Raw genomic sequence first — 24,955 nt, forward strand, 5'->3', positions numbered from 1 at the left:
TATTCTCTGCAGTTCCTGAAGCACATGTGACATGTAATGATCATCCTTCTTAAACTAGCAACCAATAATTCTGTAACACTTACTGCTATATGCTTAAGGCTGAGCTTGTTGAGAGCTTGATCCATAATATAAACAATTTTCCTTCCCATTCCTCGAACACCCTTGTACATTTTTCGCTGGTGGAGTAGTCTTCTCATCACTGGCATTCGCATCACAGTCTCTGGGGTTATGACCTGATCAAAAGATTAAAACCTATAAAATGTATCTATCTCCACATTAATACATAATTTTCACTTAATAAATAAGTTTGCAAATAAATCTCTATTAACTACAAGTTTTCCTTTTCCTAAAAACAACCATCACTTCTCGAATAAGAACACAATACACTTTGGTTACCTTAAGATACTTATCTTGAAACAGAAACCAAGTTGCAAGGGCCTGTCTCATTTTCTGACAAGATACTAAACACTGACAACTCAACAAAATGCTCTGGTCTCCCAGTACGTAATGAAATATGACAAATTTTTAATTAATTTGTGTTTTTTCCTAACATACAAACCTGAGGTCTTTACATATGGACTCGTCTTTCTTAACTTTGCAAGTTTTCCTCCTCTCCCTCAACACGAATGTTAATGGCACAGGTCCTATGGTTACGTTGGTCCCATGTACGTGCTCAGGGCCAGTCAGAATTTACTGTAGCAAAGTCAGAGTTGCATAGGCAACATGACACTGGATCCAGTGTAACAACTGAAAAAATCTCTCACTTTTCCTTCCATTTCTTATGTATCAATTTTTAATTCTAAATTCTGAAGGTCTTGTAAGCTGCTGAATTCAATACTGTATGCAACAATAAAGGTAGGCATAATAAAAATTTTTCACAAGTACAGTATGCACTGTATGTAAGCAAGTGTGTATGTTTGCTGATTTTACAGTAGAGGAATCTGATAATGTTCTGTACTGCATTTTTGTGCATACACATTAAAAATTTAACAAACAATCCAAATCTTTGTATGTGTGTGTTTGTGCACATGCACACACACACACACACACTCACACAGAGCTTACTAAAGATATATTACAGAAATACTTTTTCATTATATGGCACACAAAATTTTCAGAAACAGTGTCCAAAACATGTCTTCAGCAAAAGATATCAAATGCCACTGGTTGAAACCTTGAGTAGGCAATATATACCTGTATAAACTAGATCTTATTACAAGATATTGACTTTATCAAAACTTGAAAAACAAACATTACGAAACATAAAAAAGGAATTAGACAAGAATATGATTACTTACAGAAGGTGCAATTTACAGAACAAATAAACTGAGAACATTTACAGTGCATATATTCCCTGATTTATACTACAGTAATTACATCATATATATGTCATTAATACAGCACACCCCCAGTATCCGTGTTCTCACAATTCATGGACTCATGTATTTGCAGATTTCTCTGTGGAACGTATCTACCCATTATTCGCGGAAAATTCGCTCATTCGCAGTATTTTTCACTGAGAAATATTCACTAACTACTGTGTTTTCATATCATTTTCATGACTAAATGCACTTTTTGTGATAAAACTATTAAAATACTCAGGTATAAGCATTTTTAGAGGGTTTTTCTTGTGTCTAACTATCAAAATAGGTAGTTCTAAGTGTTTTTAGAGGGGGTTTTAAGTATTCGCGGATCTTAGCTGTTCGGGGGGGGGCTGGCTTTTTACACACTTTTTTTTTTATTAGATTACTGGCATAATTTTGGCCAGTTTATAAAATTAACACAATCGTTCTTTACCTGCTTCTTCATACCAAGTTTACATTTAGTACAAAATCAAAGTTTTAGCAGATAGTCAGGTTAGCTTATGTGTATAAAAGTTATTTTACAATTTAATACCTGTTTATGTTTGCATAAAGCCAAACGTTGCTGCTCCTTTTGTAGTAATTATCATCAACAGTATCTGTGATGTTTGTGCTGACTTCACAATCCGTTCTGTTATTTCAGGAGCAATGATTCAAGAGAAAAGTTGAAGATTTTGTTTTTATTTTTCTAACTCTTTTTGTTTTAATTTCTAACACAGTCTGAATTCACCCCAGGAAAGTCTGGAAAGATCAGGGAATAATACATTGGCAAATTACATCAATTTCCTATAGCCATCCAGTAATGCCAAGGTTGTCCGGGTTCACCCTTAAGTAGGGATGCTATACATACCGTACATTATCATAAAAAAAATAAAATTGTAAGATTTTTTTGTTAATCCACTGACATATCATTACTTATCAAGAAGATATCCTTCCATAGGATGTTAAATCTCTAATATATTCCCAATTACAAAGGTTAAGAAAAAGGGGGGAAGTATGTCTAAACTCACCCCACTACACAGAATGTTATTATTCTTTTAAAAGCGATACTTATCACATCAGCAAAATGTGACAGGATACTTCAACTCAGTGGTTTGATTAAACTATAATATAGTCCTTACATAAACCAAGGACAGACCACAGCCTTATGGAAAATCACTCAGGTTAGGTATAGGTAACCAAAAACAATACTAAATAAGCCTATAATGTATATAAATTATCTTTATGATGGAATCTAGTATATTCTATTGACTATTTGCATTTAACCTGACCGTCACATTTCTGGATTCATAGGACTGGCTCAAAAGATCGGTTCTTCAATGAAATGAAACCTGGAGCAGGGTACTCACCATTAAAAATGAAGTAACAGTTTAACCAAAACACCTGATTTAAAGTTTAAAAACTAAAAGACATCCAGTGACACTCTTGAATGCCACCAAGACACTGCAATGGACCTTTAGAACCTTATATATAACATGCCATACAAAGGGCACACTACAGACTGAAAAGAGAGAGAAAAATCTTACCCTTTTTTGAGGCGATTTCTTTGGAGAACCAGGTGTACCACCGCTGGTTACGGGAGTTTTTGAGGATTTAAGATCAAATAGTGTTGCTTGCTTCATTTTCTTATTTGGCTGTGTATTTTTCTCTGGTTCTCGTTTCAATGGTTTGGGTAAATTAACTTTCTCTGGTGTCTTCTCAAGTTTTGTACTATTAGCTTCAAATTTTGGAGACTTGCTGGCAAGTGCTGCCAAAGAAATATCATCATCACTGTCACTAGTTTCCATTTTCACTGGAGTCTCAGATTTAACAGGTACAGGCACAACTGCATTCACTTCAGCTTTAGGCGTTCGCTTGAAACCAGGCTTAGGACCAGGCTTCTTTTTGGGAGCATTTGGATCTTTTGGCTCCTTCTTGATTTTCTCCTTTTCAGGTTTGCTCTTTTTATTGTCCTCGCTCTTCTGTTTTTTCACCTTTTCCACTGGGTGGTCTAACTTTCTCTTTTTGCTGCTGAAGTTGAAAGAAGGCTGGGTAAATACAGAAGCAAGTTTACTTGGTATGTTGTACTGCTTGACCAAGTCTTCAGATACAATCCAAGGAGTGAATGCACTAGCACGCTGCCTCAGGGCATTAGCTCGGATAAATAGGCGAAAGTGCTCCTTTGGGGGTATTTTGTATGTTCGCCTGAGGGAGAAATAAAAAACTACTTGATAAAAAGGTAATAGTCGTTTCCTAAACTTTCCCAGTATTACTTCTAAATGAAACACAACTACCATTTTTAGCAAATTCAATTTAATGAAATAGCAAGTACCATATTCAAAAATTGCTGGGGCCATTAAAACACCTAGGATGACAAAACACTCAATCTGATGCACTTATCTAGTCCAGACCCAATGGGAAAAAAGATGCACTTACCTTGTCTACACCCAATGAAAAAAAAAAAAAAAAAAAAAAGGGCAATGGAACACATGGAATATAACCTAAAAGGAAACAACATACAAAATTTTAAAAGATTGCAAATCAAGAAAAAGGGAGAATTACAAAGCTTGGCAGTAACATGAAAATTACCAAACCTAACTCTTTAAGAGGACTGTTAATCACTGTAGTCCTATATCAACAACAGCTGAAGTTATCTTATGACAGAAATATTACCAAGAAAAGAGATTAGGATACAATTCTGTTAATTGTTGGATAAGATTTATATAAAATCTTTAATACCACAGATAAGGATATTACTTCATTAAAAATTGCCAAAAGCAACATTTTTTAAACATTTAGCAACCTAAAATAACCAGTTTTAAATTAATTTTTTCCTATGTATAAAAAAGCACCAATTGGATAAGATTATCCTTCACTGAAAATTCAGCAACAAAGTACTTAATAAGTGGAGGTGGGAGGTGTGTGGGATGATATCTATAACTCAATCACTGTCAAGCTGATTTTTCTGTTGTCCACAGGGACTAAGCAAGGTGGCTGAGGTGGAATTAAAGTAAGTAATCTCTCACTTACCCGGATTAACAGAGACAAGACCCGGTCGGATAAGGCCAAAATCCAGATAAGGGCAAGTAAAAAACTCTACAGGTGTAAAACAGCAACCCTGTACCCTTACCCACCCTACCTCGTCAACACCGCATAACCATAAGAACTCAATATGCTTATAAATAACAACCACCATCACACTTAAAGTTGGAAACTTAATGCAAAAGGCATTTATCTACTTTTCTCACCATATCTGTAACAAAACATACTATATAAATACTTTTTGAAGAAAAAATGCTACCCGTTCTTTTTCTCTCTCTTAAATGACAATCAATTTGGTAAGCAGCATACCATGGTTTTATCAACATTAATGCATTTTTATACAACAACTTTCTTATCTCGTGTATTACCATACATGAGATACAAAATGTGTGTGAACTATTGGCCTAGGCAGGGTGTTCCAGTATCCATCTGCATTAGTCAAATAGGCTATTACAACTGTATTTGTATGAAACTGATATTTTACTTACTGTTCCTATTTATACTGTGTTACTATCACGTTATATCATCATTGTAATATAAAACACTATCATCCGCTAACATGCATTTAAGTAGGCTAGGGTAATGTTTATGTTTTCAAAATCAGCTGGTTTAGAGATTTAGTCCTACTACTATCATAAGAATTAAGAGAATCTTTTAGCTGCTAAAGAAACGGTTATTAATGGAATTATTATTTCTATTGTGCAAAAACAAATGTAAAACAGGTATACAAAGGTACTCTAACATATGTGAAACTATAATTCTTCAAAATCACAAAACAGCTGTTTCTCGACTTGGTTGTTTATGCCCGTACTCAATGTAGTCTGTGTCAGTTCCTCAGTACGTTTAGGTGCTCATACAATAGTAAATGGTTAACTATAAGAAAGTTATGAACTGTTACATAAGCCTTAAGTTTGGTTATCTTGTTTGACAGCCTAGCCTAGTATAATCTAGTGAAAATGAAGTTAACTCTACAAGCATAGCCTAGTACAGCATAATCTACTGAAAATAAAATTTGCTCGGTAAGAAAATAATAAGTTTTTTTTTAACTTTTACAGTATTTATTGAACTAGAAGAATGGATTAGAGGAAAAAAGGTTAGCCTAATGATAGAGAAAATGCAACTTCTACAATACACAGATATAAGATGAAATCATATTTTGGGGTCTCATACGAGACTGGATGATGCCTGAACATATACTGTAATTCCATTTGTTTTACTAATAACTTCATAAATTTGCCTTTTGTATTCAGTGTTCCCTTACCTGAATTGTGCCAAGTCTTGCATTATTCATACTGCATTGTGGAAACGGTGTGTGTGTGTGTGTGTGTGTGTGTGTAAAACACCTTGTGTTTACACCTCTAGTACATAAGGCATTTCTCATTGATGACATGTCCAAAACAAATTCATTTTAAGAAAACGACTAAAAAGTAATTAATCATTTCTCATTGATGACATGTCCAAAACAAATTCATTTTAAGAAAACGACTAAAAAGTAATTAATCATTTTCTGTTTTATTGGAATTAATGAATTTTCATTTCACCTCATAATATTAAAGCTTACTTGTATGGCTGTGTGTGTGTGTTTAAATGTATTTCGTATCAATGTTGACATCACTGTTAGCGCCTTTTTTGTTTTTCTTTTAGCTGACTCTAACATGGTTATCACACATACAACAGTACACGAAGGGAATATTTTATCACTTGATATTTCATCTCAAATACAATGTTAACGATCGCTGCAAAATATTAATTGAAAATATTTATACACTTATGCAAAATTTGTCCTAAACGCAGGCAACATGTTCAGCTATTTATAATTCGTCTCTCTTTCCTTAAACAGAAGGGAAGGAATGTGCATGTGCATAACTGCACTCACAAGCTAGGGGATATCAAATGTGCTTTTCAATCTCTTTTGGGTTGTAAATTTTATTGGTTTTTAATCTTTTTACTGCATAATGATGACAAAACACTTAAAAATAAAAAGTGAAGAAATACAAATGAAAAGCTTAAGAAAACTAGATCAGCTACAGAAAACATTCACAAACACACAATGCATAAATTTGAAATGAAAAGTACTTACTGCAAGTCCTTAGCAGGGACATCCTTGATTTTCCTATCTTCACCAATGACAAGAACATCATATAAGAGGGGAAGCATTCCTTTCTTTTTTGCAGGAGAGTCATCCTTTGCTTTAATGCTACCTGAAGGACTACCCTCCTCTGTGGAAGCAGAGCCATTACTAGTTCCATTAAGGGAAGCTCCGTCACGGCTGCTGTTAGTACATCCATTGGTTAGAGGAGTAGAAACAGGACTGGACGACTGGCTGTCCATAGCCTTAGGTTTTTCTGGGCTGGAATCTCTTGGCTTTTCAGGGTTGGAGTCATTTACCTCAAGTAAAACTGGAGCTTCTCTAGATGAGACCACACGAACCTGTGTCCTGCAGACAAGATATATGCATCTTATAAAAAATGCTTTCAAGATAAAATACTTCAACATGCTTGTGAAAAGTTCTTGTCTCTTGGCTTTTTAGAAATATTCTACCTTAAATATAAATGATTTTCATGCAGAAAAAACTCAACAGCATATGCCTCTTACAAGTAATTTACAATTTTCTCATTTCTGGTTGTTAAAGGAATAAACATGAATAAGTTTAAGATTTTTGGAAAGCAATTCTAGTGTTTTCCAAATAAACTAGAGCTAAAACCACATACACATAAAAACCATGAAAGTAACCTAATATAAATTTCAGACGAAAACAGACGATACTTACGGTGGGTTCAAATAAGTTAGCTCTTCCCCTACATGAAATTTTGATAAGCACAGTGCAGCTGTGGTTTCAACAAGTTGGTCCAAAGGTTGGGTGCCTGAAAGAAACAGATGAGCATATGTAGAGCAACAGCGCAACAGTCCTCTTATATAAGTTATCAGGCTTCCGGTAATTGCATTTGGCCTCTGAATAATCAATTACAATATCCAAACATTGCCTGACCACATTGAGGTACACAATGATTTAAAATGTAAAAAATGTTCATACTCTGCTTCAGAACAAGCAGTTATTGTTGATAAATAGTAATAAATCCCAGAAAGTTAAGTACCATATGTACTTTGTACCAAGTGTCAATCCACTATAAGGGTATCAAAGCTAATGAACAACGGTTTATTGGTATACAGTAATATATGCACAAAACAGATTCTGTATATTAAACAACTTACTGTGATGGATACAATGCAGAATTGGAGACCACAATGGCGCTGGAAAAGATGATGACAGCATGACTCGAACTTTTGACTCACTTGTCCAGGCTTCTTGATGAGTCAGGCCAGATTTGCCACTACACTGGCAAGTCCAAATGCTTTGGCTGTAGAGAGCAAGCCTGTCTTCATAGTCACTGGAAATGAAATTATCAACATTACTGTATTGTTGTTAAGCAATTAAACAGACCACTCAATAATATTTCATAAAATGCTAGCCTGAAGGTTACGTTCCTAAAAGCATGAAAAATGGAATAACACAAGATGAAAAAATTGAACAGGAGGGGAAAACACCAAAATAGAGAATGGATATATGTTGATGACACTGAGAAATGCACTAAGGGGTAGAAGGGATATGGAAGTGGGTCATGGAAGGTACACTAAATTTTAGCAAATTCAACTTATTTACAATTTTCCTTACTATTCCCAAGGTGACCGATAGCACTACAAATCCCTTGTAAAGAGAGGACCGAGAAAATACATCAGACCCGAGTTTAGGACAGGTGCTCATTTGGATTGCTCACCAGCAGCTGCCCAACCAGCACAAATACAGTTTGGGCTGTCTGTAGTCAGAAAGGGCTTGAAAGATGGAAAAAGACCTGGCATCTGATGCATCTCTTGTTCAAATAAAGCCCAACCATGAACCTTAGGAACTGGGAAAGACATGGAATAAGAGCCAGAGGGTAAATGAAACTCCAAACCCTGAGAACTAGAAATGAGTGGAATCCAGGTCCTTTCACTTGCTAAAGAGACCTGACAGATTCTTCAAGGGCACAGGATCAGAAGGGGATGTACCAAGCTCTCCATCCGCTAGAACGATGCTTATAAGGAAGCAGTTGGCACTATGACCTTACACAGCATCAGTGACACAGCAAACATGAAGCTCCAGTTCTTTTATGCCAAAATCCTGGAGAAAATGAGGAGAAACCTTCCCAACGAGGAGGGTAACTAAAACGCTTACACACACCTCAACGAAGGAACCTTGACAGATTGCCAGAATGAAGTCAAACCAAAATAGCACGGTACAGAAGTGACCGTTCTTCTTGAGTGAAAAAAAAAAATTAATAGAAGGCTTGGGTGTAGCTGTGTATAGTCATCAGTTCCTCTAGAGGAGGAAGAAAATTGAAATCTTCTCATTCCACAAGGAGTCCTGTTACATGTGGGAAAAAAACATGCAATGACAGTACTCCAAAGTCCAAGTGCAACATGGAATGAGTATCAGTCTCAGAAGAGGCAGAGGTGAAGGTGGAGCTGTACTTCTGTCTTCAATTCTCACATAATTTTAAGGGAATGACCAGAGCAAAGACAGAGTCCCAGGTAATGGAGTCCCAAAGAGAAAGTGGGTCATGCACCTTCCAAGACCCTGACTGTCTGTGAATTGGTAAGCCAAAAGACAGAGGCAAAAACTTTTAAAAAAAGAACTGAAAACCTGACAAATGGGGATGTCAGCTATAAAAAGAGCTTGAGTGTAAACTCTCTCTACTCCTTACTCGCAATGCTCCTCCCTCTTCTTTCCCTTTCTACTTCTGGGTGGAGACTCATAAGGCAAGATGAGGGATCAAGCAGAAAACCACAAATTCTCAGGGGGATGGGGGACCTTAATACAGAAGACAGCAAAACTGATCAACTCAAATCATACCTTACTCTCAAAGGGATGTGATTAGTCCAAGGGTTACCCAATCCTATGGGAAGAATGAATTTATCAAACAGTGGTACATTAAGGAAAGCCAGTGTTGGCAGACTTACAAAACCAACGCAAGCAGGGACTGGGCCAAGGGAAAGAAAGTGAGAGGAAACGTTACATGTTGCTAACAACTGCCCCATAAAGTCATATCTCCTCAGAAGCTTAGGCTTTCATTTTCAGCAAAATGAGGCAAGAAAGCTTTTGTCCCAATTACATAATCCCCATCCAGGAGGTGATTAATGGCACTGGAAAACCCAAGAAAGTTCAAGTCAACTTCTCATGAAAAGTCTTTTAGCAACACAAAAGGAACTGAGCAGGGAAGGCAGAGTTCTCTCAAAAGATGGGGAAGCACTTAACTGCCAGAGAGAGGTCTCTGTGGCCAGTATCAAAACTGCTCCAGACTGGACTCTAAGTCTCACTTGATAAAGGATCATCTACAGAGCAATCAGCCACATAACCCTTACAAGCCAGGGTTAATATACATTAACAATACCATAAATGGGAACTTTAAGGTCAGCCAATTAAAAAAAAATCATTGGATAGAGGAAGACATGCAAATGCACATGGTATAAGAAAAACAAAAATAAAAACTATAAAAATTTCTGTTCCTTCCACAAGAAGTTGAAAGTGAATATTTCCAACCCTATGAGGGGCCTCTTTTACATGACACTAGCAAATTTTTTTAAGTAATTTGTATTTTTCCTAACATAAATATACCTGAAGGTCTTTACATAGGGTTTTAGCTTGCACACGCAAGCTGGAAGACATTCAACTTTCAGACAAGGTTGTTAACTACAAATGGTGGTGGTGGTGGTGGTGGTGGAGGAGAGAGAGAGAGAGAGAGAGAGAGAGAGAGAGAGAGAGAGAGAGAGAGAGAGAGAGAGAGAGACCCTGCTCATTGGTCTGCACTCCACTTTGTCTTTTGGCCCATGTATCAGGTGGAGGGGTGGCCGAGGTTGGCCATAAATGCAAAGACCTTCAGGTTTGTATGCTAGGAAAAATACATATTACTTTAAAAATTTCCTATTTGTTCCTGTACAAATAAAACCTTTGATCTTTACATAGGAGACTACCAAATGGAGGGTGGAGTCTGAGTATATCTCTGAACTGACTGATTTGGTTCTACCCACCCCATAATACTTTCCTGGTCTGAAAGAGCTGAAGAAAGAATCCCACATCTCTTGCTTGTTGGATATATGGGATGTTGCAACTGCTTTACTTCTGGGGTTAAAGTAACGAGTTGTCTCATAAAAAAAAAAAAAAAAAAAAAAATAGAACCCAAGATTACTGGAGACAATAAAACTTGCTAATAAAACCAATGGGTTTGTTTTATTGTCTATCCCTCCCCCCTTATTCAGAGAGAGAGAGGGGGGCATGCATCCAAACCATCTACACAAGCTGAGGGACAGGATGCTCTCGTCATTTAGTCACCTGCAAACTTGTCTGTCCAGCACATGACAGCTCACTGTCTGTCTCTTTCTCTAAAGAGAGAAACAAGTAAAAAGAGTGAAGGGAGGAGATCAGTCACTCACACCCCTTCTCTCCGCTTACCGGACACCTTAGATGATATGCTCATGTCCCCTAAGGGAGCCAAATGAACCACACAACTTGTTGGGCAGCCACCTCAAGATCCAAGGAAAATCATGTCCAAAGACTTATGGGCAAGTCCTGAAGATAATACAAGGTAAATGTGGCCTGGTGCAACCACATCCCTGCCCGTACTACCTGCTGAACTGACAGGTTCTTCCAGAGTGCAAGGGATGGGGTGATGCCCCTAACTTCGTGATCACTCCCCCGGACCGAACTCCTGTTTACCTCGTCTGATGAAGAGCAAGCCCGTTGCTGTTTAACGAAGCTCAAAAGAGGACGTACTCTTGGACATCTCTTCCTTGGCCAAGTTGGTACTAAAGAAGAGGCATCGACACTCAGGCCTTAGATGCCAAGTCCTCTTAAGGTAGTACCGCAGTACTCCAACTGGACAAAAAAGCATCTAGTTCTGAGCATACCTACAATGTCCTTTGGGAGGGGAACGAAAAGGACTCTAATCCAACATCAGAGACCTACGGATTCTGAGTCTCAGCATGAATTCTGGGGCTAACTCGAGCGTAACAGATCCCCTACCCCTTGAGTGCTCAGCCTCAAAAGCCATGAAGCTCACCTACTCTCTTCACAGAAGCTAGGATAAGCAAAGAACAAAAACAGTCTCAAGTCACAACTCTATCTGATGACCCTCTCAACAGCTCGTACAGTGTACAAACTAGGTTCCTCAAGGTGAGAATCGGAACCCACTTGAGGGCTTGATTTTCCTGGGTGGGTCAGACTGTTTGCAACTCCTCAGAAATAAGATCTCTCACAGGGACGAGAGATCTATTTCCTTTAACCGAGGGACTTGGCCTAGGGCAGCTCTATCGCCCTTATTGGCTGAGACATGGAGAAGCTTCTCATGGCGAAGAAGGGTGAGAAAGTCTGCTACCTGATCAATAGAAACTGATTAGAGAGATACCTCATCAACTATACCAACTATAGAAGGCGGTTCATTTCCCCTGGTACACCGCCACTGAATAATCCACAAATATTCAGGCACATCTTGTTATGCGCCAAGAAACAACCCTCTCGCTCGCAAGAGATGCTGGATAGTCTCCAGGCATGAAGTGCCATCACCTCCACTGCCTGGTAATACCCCTTCTAAAACACAGCCAGCAGGTTCGGGAACCACTTGGTGTATGGCCTTGGGAGCCACCAGAGTCAAACCAGAATTCGGGGTGATCAGAGCCTGTTGATCACCTAATGAATCAGACAAAAACACAGAGGAAAGCGTAAGCCTCTAAAATGTCACCTGGGTGCTGGAAAAATGTCTTCCACCACAACCCATGCTCCAGCACAAATGAACCGTACTCTGGTAGCTTCTGTCGTACTGGCTACAGAGTGATCAAGGCTGGGATTCCATATTACTCAGAGTCTTCTGCAATGCCTTGGTGTAGGGACTCCATCCCTACCACCAGGCTCCGGCGACTTAAGCTTGTCTGCCATCCCATTCAGAGACCCCAGAATGTACCTGGTTGATAGCTCCACTGAGTGTGCTACTGCCCACTAATGTATCTGCACCATCAACCCGTGCGGCTGCAAGGACACCAGTCCTCCCTGCTTACTGACATATGCTACCACTCAGTCCTGAAACTCGCGCAGGGCTAAAAAAGCTGTCTTGAGTTACAGGACACTGATGTGGAGGTGGCTGTCATTCTGGTCCCACACACCTGTAAAGAACATTCTTCCAGGTGTGAGCTCTATCCCTAGAAGATGTGTCCGAAAAGCAAGAGCACCTTGGGAGGGGGAGTGCCCAATGACACCCCTAAAGAGAGGTTCCTGTCATCTAGTTAACTCTCCCCTCACTTCCTTCGACAGGAAAATGAGAGAAAGGTGGGTCTCTCGCCGGAGACCATCCCCTTCATCTTCCGCTAAAGGTGAAGCCGCACTGAGGGCTTGAATCTGCAATGGCGACAGGTGAACCAGAACGAGGAGTCACTGCCTAGTGGGTTGTTCCTGCTGAGACAGGAACTTCTGCGCTGCCTCTCTGAATCTGCCAATACGAGACTCCAAAGGGATAACCTTGCTGCTATCATGTCTATCAGCATGTTCAAATACTTTACCCTACATTTATGAGTGTAATTTGACTTCTCGAAGTTGATCCCTACGCCCAAGCCGTGACAAAAACTCAAGAAGTTGACTTCTAACCTAACGACTGCGGCAACAAGCTCGCCAGGACCAGCGAATCGCACTGGTACTTCTGTAGACGTACCTGTGCAACTGAGCTTGAGTAGGGATAAAAAAAATTAACAATTGAGTGAACCCTTTGGGGAGTGGTTACAAGTTCAAAACCAAGCGCCTTGAACTAAAACACAGCTCCCGCCCCTCGGGGGTAAAGATAACTCCGGGAGTACTGATGGGTAGATATTGAACATACACAGCCCCTCAAATCCCTGAACGGACCATTACATCTAGGATCGATTCTGGTGAGCGAATCAGTTTAGTGGGAAGAAGGGTAGAAGACTCCCACAACGCCTTCCGGGAGCATCACATTCACCTCTTCCCACAGGAGAGGTCCTTCCATAAGCAGGGAACAAACATTCAGAACCGGACCGGAAAGAGGGTGGGGGGTGACGAAGACTAAGGGTAGCTGAACCGTACCTAACAGGCATCCACTAACAATGCTTCCGCTCTATGTTGATGCCAAGCTTGCCTAGTGGCTCAACAGGCACCCACCTCCATCAGCAACAATCAGGGAAAACCGCCACAGCCCTGGTGTCCTCCGTCTTCTACCAGGGTAGAAGTAGTATGGGTACCTCTACAAGGAATCAAGGAAGTTGGGACTTTCTCTGACCGAAGGAGATGGGCCAGCCTGACCCAAAGGTCGAGCTGCAGTGCCACGCTAAGACCTAAAGGTCTTAGCCACTGCCTGGCAGACAAACCAAAGCCTGTCCACCGTCGGCTCCTCCTCCCTCTAGCAAAGGGGAAAGGTCCCAGAACTAGCCTGTTCTTGAGCGTCAAAGCCGGGTTGGGACTAACAGACCTATAAGTTTGAAGCAGCAAAGTGTCTTGTCCCCCACAGGTTGCTGTCTAGTGGAGAGGTAGATAATACTATCACTATCTCCCAAAGAAAGTCTCTTAAGGGCTGCATTTTCCTCAGGTGCACAGAAGCCCAAGGAAAATACATTGTTGGCCAATGAAATACCAAAAGATTGATCTACATACGTTCTAGAGACAGACCGGGACACAGACCAGGTCAACCTATAAGACGGCATGTTCTCTAAGAGAACATGATATTTTTCCTCCGGTGGGCTAGGGGTGGAGGATGTGCTTGCATAACCGGCTGGACCGAGGAAGCACAAGGCAAGAAAAGATGTCTCTTCCTCAGAATCATTAAAAAGATGTACCATTTTAATGATCTCCACATAGGACTCTGAACTCTGTAGGAGAGAAACACTCGCCTTGCATTTTAATACATTTTTATCTATTAATATGACATTTTTATAATAAAATAGTTTTATATACTTACCAAATAATTACATAGCTATAGTTTTATAGTTTCTACTTTACGTGGCAGCTCAAATTCAAAATATGCAGTAGCGCTCTTTTGTTTTGGTGTAGGTATACTGCCCCGAAAGTGGTAAAACATGGCAAACACTGACTTGCACCTCCAAAATGTTGCTTGCAAAATTGGAGAGAGAGACAGATTATGTCTGAAAGCCAAAGATGTCGCCACGGCTCTTATTTCATGAGCCTTTACTTTACATAAGGGCAGTAAATCATACTTAACTCCCGAATGTGCTTCCAAAATCACGAATCTTAAAAAGAATGATAATGCATTCTTGGACAAAGGACGGCTGGGGTCTTTCACAGAACACCAAAGATTCGAGGCCGAACCTCTAAGGTTTTTGGTTCTTTCAAAGTATACTCTAAAGGCTCTTACAGAAGACTTTCTCTTGATCGGATGGACTGAGTAATTTGGGCAGGCTCTTGATTGAAAAAGAGCGGAACCAAGAGTTAGTCAGATCCTCATTCTTGGCCAAAAAATCCAAAATCAGTGAGTATACAGTATTGTCTTGTGAGAACCCTACCCTTTTATTGATGGCATGAAGATCACTGGCTCTCTTGGCTGTAGCCTGTGCCATCAAGAATAAGGTCGTCTTCGTCAGATCCCAAAGTGACGATGAATCCAAAGGTTTAAACGGCGGTCCTGACAGCTATTTAAGGACCACGTCCAAGTTCCAAGTGACTCCCGAGGGTTTTTCTTGCTTACTAGTATTAAAATGTTGTATTAAATCGCTGATGTCTTGGTTTGAAGAAATGTCTACTCCTCTATGTTTAAATACTGAACTCAACATCACTCTATAACCCTTGATGGTATATGATGTGGGTCCTTTCGAGGTTCTAAGATGTAATAGAAAATCTGCGATTTGGGCTACAGACGTTTGAGAAAAGGAGACATTTCGCTCCTGGTACCACTTCCGAAAAACTGCCCACTTGGCTTGGTAGACTGCAGTAGAATTGTCACCTACACTTAGCAATAGCCTCTGCAGCCTTCCTTGAAAATCCTTTCGCTCTGACAAGCTCCCTGACAATCTGAAGCCTGTCAAGAGTGAGAGTGGATAACCCTTGATGGAATCAGAGAAAGTGAGGCTGTTTGAGAAGATTTCTCTTCTGAGGAAGTGGCCTTGGGAAGTCTATCAAAAGACCTAGCAGATTGGGGAACCACTCCTTGTGTAGCCAAAAGGAGCGACTAACGTCATTGACACGATGTGTGCATTGAACAGCCGCCCTCTCCACTGACACTGCACTCGACACTACATTATCAAATTTTGCCATCAGAACCTTCACAGAATTCCCATTCTGGGAAACAGTATTCACAAGAAATTAAATTTTTGATCTACCCGTGCTTCTAAGCTGGCAATGGCATTGGGTTCAGCAGAATGAGAGCTAGGTAATGGAGTGACAGGAAAAGCTGGAGGACTGGAAATGGGAGAAAAAGCTGTCACAGGTGTTGAAGGGATACGCTTAAGAATGATCTGTACTAGCGGAAGCCTTAGCTTCAGCCCTAGCTGTAGCTTTTCTCAGTCGGTCACACTGTAATTTGTCTAAGTGTGTCTGTAGTCTTCCACTTCCCCTTATCCCGGTCCTTACATTCTTCACAATTAAGCTCAGGAGAGCAAATCTGCTCCCTACAAGAACTACATACGGTATGCGAGTCATATTTTGCAGAAGTGAGTCTAGTTTTGCAGCCTTTGCTGCAATACCTAATGCTAAACAAACTACAGTCAGACACAATAGGTCAAAAGTCCAATTAGGCAAGTCACAACCGAAGATATAATCCAGAATTCTAGCTATGCTAAATAGCTAAGCTACCAAAAGCAAGGAGTACTTCACCAAAGACGATCTCTGACCATTCGACGAAAACGAATCAAAGAGCTGCTAATAAATGGTGTTCAATCATTAGCCAGCAGAAACAAATTGAGCTCTTTAGCTACGTTGTACCTAACCTTCCCTGAAAGTGGGCGGGCTAGTATACTTACACCCAAAACAAAAGAGCGCTACCGCAAATTTCGAATTTTGAGCCGCTGCGTAAAGTAGAAACTATAACTATGTAATTATTTGGTAAGTTACTTATATAAAATTATTTTTTTCTTTTCTAATAAGTTTGATCTCTTCCTTTCGTATTTCCGTTTACCTCCTCTTACTTCTTCCTAATGAACTCCATATTCTTTGGAAGCTAGAACTTCAAGTCAATGGCCCCTGTGGGCTTGTTCCATATGAATAGGTTTCATCTTCTGAATAATAATATAATATTCCTAACTGAAGTCAGAGGTGTCTTTGAATTTAATATGAAAATTGTCCAAGAATCCTTTCGTGCCTTTTTAATTCCATGCAGCAATGAGCTCTTGCTTTCTGAAATTCAACACAGTAATACTCACACTTTCATCTGTGGTATCTGGTGAAAGCTGACCTTATAATTCTACGAGCTTCCTGGCATTTGCGAGTCCACCACGGAACTGGTCAGCAGATAAATATGCCTGAAGTCCTAGGTATTAATTGAAAACCAGCCGAGAATATAATTGTATTGAAAAAATCAAGGGCATCATCTAATGAGGAAAGTCATCAGCCAAGTCACCTATCTAGCTGTGTTCCTGGAATGTTACCCAGTCAGTTCTACCAATGTTCCACAAAGGTAGCCTTGATGGATTTGATGATACATTCATGACAATTGGAAAATGGTCGCTGGTAAATCTATCATTTATCACTCTCCAACTGAAGTCAATAAGACAGCCATCACTGCATATAGGTAAGTCTATTGCTGACAATGTGTCTGTCTGAACATGAAAATATGTAGACATCCCCCTGGGTTTAGGATTCCCACATTTTCACTTTCTATAATGGAACACAGGCAATTTCCTCTTTGACTGACGATGATATCACCCCAAAGAGGGTTTCTACTATCCATATCTCCCAGAATAACAAAGGGTCATGGTAGTTGTTGGATATGGGATTTAAATTTATCCATGGGGAAGACTTCACTAGGTGGTAGACAGAGAGAGAGGATGCTGTATATTTTCTTTGCTAATGGATCTGCACACCTATCAATTGCAAAGTAGACTGGATACTAGTAGGATTTTGTGGGGTGTCATTACGAATATGTAGAACTAAACCCCCATGGCTTCCTATATTTATGTTATATAAGTGAAATGATAGTTTGCATACTCTCGTGGGCTGGGATATGTATTATCACCAATCATAGTCTTCTGCAAAGCTATACACACCGGAGACACTTCTGATATGAGCAGCCTTAGTTCTTCCCATTTAGCTCTTAATCTACAATGCATACGCATTTGCTGTTTGTTGCAATCCAAACATCAACGATTCTATATATGACTCTCTCTCGGAGAGGATTAGTATGGTTCAGTCACAGGATTCAAAAGCTTCACTTCTTATTTGTGAAAGCTATACACACCGGAGACACTTCTATATATGAGCTCTTCCCATTTAGCTCTTAATCTACAATGGAATCCAAACATCAACGATTCTAATATGACTCTCAGTCACAGGATTCAAAAGCTTCACTTCTTATTTGTGGAGACTGCAATGCAATGCACATCGAGAGGCTTAATTCAAATTCAATAGATCAACATGGCAGGTCTGCTCTTGAGTTCCGTGTATCTTTCGATTTTGTCAAGCTAACTGAGGAACCCATGCATATTTCTGGTAAAATAATAGATTAGACCTAACATTCAAAGATGTTTCAGCTATTGTAAAGTCCAAGTTCTGCAAGTATATAGGCACTCCAGATCAATGTGCCATTTGAGATGGACATATCTGTCAATCAGTTGTTCCTAATTCCACCACTGGAAAAATGGTCAGGCTGAAATCTAGAGACAATTAGGACTGCATTACTGAAGCATTTCAGGCACTTAATATTTCAGATGCTATATCAGCTCCAGATCCCAAGAAGTTAAATGAAATGCTGATGGTTATTTTAGTAAGGTATGTCCATAGAAAGGTCATTAAATTCAGGACAAATGGCCAGCTATGGTTTGATGATATATGCAAGAGCTTACCATGACAAACACCAAATTCAGCACAAGGAGACAAAATCATTCATGAAGGGGGAGAAAGCAAGAGAGTTCAAAAGTAAAAAGGAAAGAGCCAAAGAGAGATATGTCAATGGAATGTCTGGATCACCTGAAGACATATGGGATGATATGAGAGGGATTGTGGTTCCAGTAGCAGCAGAGGTGTGTGGGAGGACAAGTGGTAAGCAGCAACAGGAAAGAGAAACATGGTGGTGGAATCAAGAGGTTAAAACAGCTGTGAAGGAAAAGAGTATACAAAGAAGAGGGTGGGAAGAAGATAACTACCAAACCAAACAAGAGAGGAATATAGACAGACAAAGAGGGAAACAAAGAGAAAGGTCACGATTGCCAAGGGAGAAGCCATGAGAGATTGGCAGGAGATGATGGGAACACCAGAGGGAGAAAAGATAATCTACAGAATTGCAGAAGCAAGAAGAAAAGACAAGCAGGATGTAGGAGAGGTGGGAATTATTAAAGATGAAAATGGAAATAACTGAGGAATAAGAGGTCATGAGAAGACAGAACGAATATTTTTCACAACTATTAAAACACTGAGAATGAGTTTGAAGAACTGGAAAATGTTCCTCCAGTAGATGGACCAATAGAAAACATCAGAGAGAGAAGTCGAGAATGCTATAAAGAAAGGGAAAAATAAAGCTGCAGGAAAGTCAGAGGTAACAATGGAAATTATTAAATCTAGCCAAAGAGTGGGTGCACACACTACTGGAAAAGATCTGGGATGTAGAGGAAATGCCAAGGGACTGGAACGATAGTTGCATAATTAAAATGTAAAAACAAAAAGACGTGTTAAACTGTGGGAACTACACAGGAATAAAGCTTTTTTGGAGCATGTATTCAAGAAACTAGAAAGAATAGTAGAAGGACTGATCAGAGAGGAAGACACTTGCTATCCGTGTGACATCCCGGATATATATGTAATCAACGGATAAAAAAGCAAATGCAGTAAATACACACACAAAAAAACAAAGCCACTACAACACCTTCTAAAAACATAACAAACATCTCACACGTCTCGAACTCTCGCCCTACCAGCGTAAACTTCTCGCTGCTGGGAAGAAAGGGCGTTGAAGGGAAAGATGTCAGCAGGGCAGTGGACATGCTAAAAAGAAGGCATTTTTACAAGATGTTAAAGAAGAAGATTCAAGAAACTAGAAAGAATAGTAGAAGGAAGGTTGAGCTGATATATATACATGAGCAGCAGTTTGGGCTTATGAAGGGAAAGTGCACAGTGGATGCTATTTTTACAATAAGACAAGTCCAAGAGAAGTATTTATGAGGAAACAGGAAAGTTTACCTGTGTTTTGTGGATCCTGAAAAGGCATATGACTGACGTTTGCTGATAATTTAGTCATTATAGCAGACCCAGAAGAAGAACTGCAAGAGAGGTTTTTAGTATGGAAAGGAGTCCTAGAAAAGAAAGGATTGAAAGTGAACATTGGAAAGACAGAGCTATGATTAATAATAAAGGACATGAAGAAGTAAACATTCAAATGGAAGATGGTTCAGTGCTAAAACAGAACAAAGTTTAACTGCTTGGGATCAATTATAACAGAGGAGGGAGGTTAAGTATACCTTAGTTTAACCAGACCACTGAGCTGATTAACAGCTCTACTAAGGCTGGTCAGAAGGATTAGACTTATTTTACGTGGCTAAGAACCAATTGGTTACCTAGCAACGGGACCTACAGCTTATTGTGGAATCTGAACCACATTATAGCGCGAAATGAATTTCTATCACCAGAAATAAATTTCTCTAATTCTTCATTGGCCGGCCGGAGACTTGAACTCGGGCCTAGCAGAGTGCTAGTCGAGAACTCTACCGACTCGTCCAATGAGGAAGTAGAGGAGGGAGGTACTGAGAAAGCAGTGAGAGGGAGTGGCAGAAGCTTGGGGAAAATGGCGAGAAGTAACTTGAGTTGTTTTAGACAAGACAATGCCATTAAGGCTCAAAATGAAGATTTATAAGACAGTTATCAGGCCTATACTATTATATGGGGCAGAAACTTGGGCACTTAAGAGGAAAGAGGAGGGGACTGTTCGAAAGAACAAAGATGAGGATGGTGAGATGGATTGCTGGAATATCACTGCTGGAAAGGAGGAAAAGTCAAGATCTAAGAAGAATGTGTGGTATATGCAATGTAAAGGAGAAGGTTATGGAAGCTCGTCTTGAGATACTATGGTCACGTAATAAGAGAGAGGAGGTGGAACCAATCAAGAGAGCTAAGAACATGCCAGTGATGGAGAGGAGGAGTGTGGGGCATCAACGGATCAGATGGATGGATGTGGTGAGGAAGGATATGGGTGAGGTGGGACTGGAGGAGGAAGACACAAAGAATAGAATATAGATGGAGAAAGCTGATTTGAGCGGCCGACCCTGCCATACAGTGGGACTAATGAGGTCGAAAAAGAAGATATATAGGCTATACATATATATACACACACATATATATACACACACACACATACACACACACACACACACACACATATATATATATATATATATATATATATATATATATATATATATATATATATATATATATATATATGTATGTCTTTACTATAATACAACAGTATATGAAAATAAAAAGGCATATATATATATATATATATATATATATATATATATATATATATATATATATATATATATATATATATATATATATATATATATGACTTCTTTTACTGTAATACAACAGTATATGAAAAAAAAGGCCCATTAAACACTGTATGAACATTTCAACCATAATTTTTGAGCACTTCTTTCTGTGCCCCTGTTCACCGGGCATATTTCACCAGTGAACAGGGGCACAGAAGGCGATGCTCGAAATATATGGTTCAAATGCTCATACAGTGTTTCATGGGCCTTTTTATTTTCATACATATATAATTTGTATAATATATAAATAATTAAAATCATAATATTTATCATTACTTACTCCCATGTCACAGGTTAGTTTCATAGTTTAAATTTTTTCTATACAAAAATCTTCAAAAATGACCAGTGTGAGATTATCACATACTATTTTATAATGCACCTCAATTTGTTTAGATTGAGAGATGCCAAATTCTGCAATTACCTTCCTCATTTGTACCAACTGAGGTAAAACCCACACCATAGCACCACTAAACATGAACAATGTTGCACAATTTTCCCTTAAACAGTATTTTTAATACTTATTACTGTGTTCATGCATGGTAAGTACTGGTATAAATTTTACTATGTTATTGTGTCTCCAAAGCTAATAGACGTGCCATGAAGCGAGTTCTTTGACAGCCTAGTTTTAAACAATAGTCTTTCCATCATAAATGGGTAAAATTTTATAAGTTGCCAATATAAAATAATACCACATAAAATAGGGGTGTTTACTGGTTACAATTTTGCTACAGAGGGTTGGTATTATCATACCTTATAAGTCAATTTGATATAGAGCTCTTTTCAAAAATGTAGGTTACAATTTCATATCGTGTATTGGCAACTTACAAAATAATACCCCTAAATGCTATGTTAACCAATTGGGCTAGCCTTCGGCCACCATGTTAGGTTAGGTTGATTGCGAGAGGAGGTTCACAGCAAAATTTAGTAGGACCCAACATCCAAAGTAAGATTATGTCCTAGGTTGCAGTTTATCTCTGTCAAGCCTAAAAAGGGGGCAACAACGCATTTTTGATGGAACTAAACAATAAATATGTTAGAGTCACAAAACTAGGCTACCATAACACTACATTTCACAAACTTGAAAATGAAAGGAAATAGTCTCCGCGCAGAGATATCGTTTATTAACATTAATTCTTTGGCTACACAATACAGAAAAAAGTGCAGCCTATATATCGCAGTACAGGTGAGATAGGCTTTGAAATTCAACAAGATAATGAGAAATTTACTGTCTTTTGTTTACAGCATATTTTTGCCTTCTTTCCTATGGGGCTGGTACTAAACAGCGGCCTGCTGAGCTTCCACCCTTCAGGCCTAGAACCAGCCCCTAAGTGATAACATAAAAACATAAACAATGGACTCTAAATTTCTCATCTCGGTAAATTTCTAGCATTATTTACAACTTTTTCAATACAGTTTAACCGAAAATCAATAAACAATATCTTTGCGCAGCCGTCTTCTTGGCATTTACCCACAGTAAATGTAAGCAAGTAATTTTTTAGCCAGTTTCTCCAGAATAAACCATCGGGCTGAAATGGCCGGCAAGCCGAGGAGCCCCGATAATGTACTAGCCTAACTACTTGTAGTAGTCTAGGCTTGCAAGTAAACATGTAGCATAGCCCATAGCCTAGACAATTTTGATTATTTAATTACCAAAAACAGAACTTAGAAAATCAACCACTTTGCATGGGTTAGGCTAGCTCAAGTGGCCACAGTGGCCTAGCCTACATCAACATGCAGTAGGCCTAGTCTTACAGTATGGCATCCCAATAGGCCTAGAGCGCATAACAAACCACTGACGTTCTTCAACGTGACGCCTCGACTGAGACCTGTCCATTCTCAACTCTGAATTGCAATTCCTAACTTGAAACATTTGGCTTATATGTCCAAAACAAAAGCAAAAGCAGTCAGCATAACTGAACCCCATTTTTGAACGTGGGTGTTGAGGTTACGATGAACTGGAAGGGTGGGCGTCCCCCAAATTCCCATCCGGGGGAGAAATTCGAAAAAAGAACGGCAGGACTTTCGCGCGAAAATAATGTCATTCATTCTCTCCATCTTGTTTCTCGACCCAGTAATTTGCTCCTAGTGACATGTCAAATATAAGCCCTAGTTCAAGCCCCGCACACCACTTCCTGGCTTATGACAGCTCTTCTGCGTGATACGAGCACCTACAGAACACACGAGGCTCAAAGTTTATTGGGGCAGAGCGTGAGAAAAGGCCTCTCACATATAAAGCAGACTTTAGCCAAATGGATATTAGCGTAAACATGACCGGCGCTTTGGCGGGCATTTACCTCTTCGAAATAAACTTCTCTCCTGTGTGCTGTATGATGTAGAGTTCCGTCCCTGATGGCACAGTTTCCGGAGGCTTGATCAGCCTAAATGGCTGGCCCTGTAGAAGAGGCATGAGGACGCCTTCAGCCTCTTGAGTTGAAGAAAAAATCACAAGAGGAGCTGGGGTCTCTCTCTACGTCTTTCGTTCGAAACCCACGAGCGTCCTGTTGTTTTGAGAAACATTTCTATTTGCATATTCTGGCTCATTTAGAGGTCATTTTATACCATTCCGAGTATAAAATATGGCTTATTATTATAAATAAATGATTTTGAAACGACAAAACATGTGATATAAGATATATTTTGATTTTGGAAATGGAACCAGTAGAAAGTATCAACAAATAGGGAAGGCGGGAAATAGGAGACATCTCCATTCAGAAAGAATTCCCGTACAGCTGACAACAAAACTGTTTTCCCTATGTGCAATTAGCTGTCTGAATAAGCATCGTGGACGTATAGGTACGGAAAACTGTGCAGTCATTTTTATTCAGGTAGTAATTTCAGTTCTGATTAGAGACGGTTTGCCGCAGGTGGATGGTAACCAGCTATTTACGTAACCCATTTTTAGGCAAGGCAACTCTCGAGCGCCCCACGAGCTTAGTCAGTAATTAAACAGATTTAACAATTTAGATTAAACCATCATCGTTATTGGAATGTGTTAAGGATGAAGCAACTATCATCCTGAGCAAGCAATGGTCTAGAATTTCTGAGCAGCTTGCCTGGTTGCAGCTGTTTATTGCTTAAAGGTAATTTACATGATATGAAGAAACCAAGTCGATCTGGTGATCGCACAATTTGCCCTTGAACGTCTCGCGCCTCATACCAAATCGATTTCCCAGTGCTGAGTATCCCTCAACCACCTCTGCCCCTCTTGTCTCGCGATTTAACGCGTAGGTTTGGTTCTCTTATTATATACCGAAACATGAATTCCTGCAGAAGAGGAACATAGGGAAATGCCATGCAATGCCGAGAACTGGGTTTTAACAAAATCATAAACTTTGCGAAATGTCATGCAATTCCGAGATATTAGGGTGGGTCAGAATGAAAGGCTGTTCAAACCTAATATACGTTAATGCAGTTGAAAATATAATTATTCATAATTTTGGCTGATGAAATCATTTAGACGGTAAAATGGGAATGCTTCCGTTTCCCAGCTAACACGTTTTCGCAAATATAGCTTGTTATAATGTTTTGTTGCTAGTACACAGTCATTGCAAATTACTTTCCACAGACGTTCTTTGTCATATATAATTTGTCTTTAAATACATTAAACAAACTTCTTAAAATCAATTAATTCATGTTCATGCTTTATTTAGCGACACGATTAGGAGTATACAGTACAAAACTTGATCGATACGTTGTTGGGTTTTACAATGAAACAATGAAATGTTTCTTTTTTGTTTTAACTACTTCAGTTTTAGCATAACCATTACAGAAAAGCATAGAAAATACTCAAGTGTAATTTAAATAGGTTAAACTGGAATGTGATGTTTAATTAA

General features: G+C 39.3%; 2 protein-coding genes across 5 annotated transcripts in view; one reads left to right on the forward strand and one right to left on the reverse strand.

The window, feature by feature from the left end:
- LOC136832839 (tyrosine-protein kinase BAZ1B-like) overlaps positions 1–23,630 on the reverse strand; it is a 193,388-nt gene extending 169,758 nt beyond the window's left edge. For 2 of the 4 annotated variants that reach the window (XM_067094492.1, XM_067094491.1), the window contains exons 1-6: positions 23,417–23,630; positions 7,596–7,771; positions 7,153–7,246; positions 6,463–6,819; positions 2,888–3,545; positions 84–233 (exon numbers count right to left, since the gene is read on the reverse strand). In XM_067094492.1, coding sequence (XP_066950593.1) covers positions 84–233; positions 2,888–3,545; positions 6,463–6,819; positions 7,153–7,246; positions 7,596–7,771; positions 23,417–23,529 — 1,548 coding nt within the window. In that variant the 5' untranslated portion in view covers positions 23,530–23,630. Of the gene's footprint in view, positions 1–83; positions 234–2,887; positions 3,546–6,462; positions 6,820–7,152; positions 7,247–7,595; positions 7,772–22,797; positions 23,374–23,416 lie in introns of those variants that run through there. The other 2 variants (XM_067094493.1, XM_067094494.1) reach the window with 2 other exon arrangements.
- Positions 23,631–23,800: 170 nt separating this feature from the next.
- Positions 23,801–24,955, forward strand: part of LOC136832840 (mutS protein homolog 5-like) — a 99,382-nt gene continuing 98,227 nt past the window's right edge. The window contains exon 1 of the mRNA XM_067094495.1: positions 23,801–23,915. The gene's annotated coding sequence lies outside the window, so the exon portion shown is untranslated. The remainder of the gene's footprint in view (positions 23,916–24,955) is intronic.

The sequence above is a fragment of the Macrobrachium rosenbergii genome, chromosome 50 (genome assembly GCF_040412425.1).
Source record: "Macrobrachium rosenbergii isolate ZJJX-2024 chromosome 50, ASM4041242v1, whole genome shotgun sequence".
In the NCBI taxonomy this organism is placed as follows: domain Eukaryota; kingdom Metazoa; phylum Arthropoda; class Malacostraca; order Decapoda; family Palaemonidae; genus Macrobrachium; species Macrobrachium rosenbergii.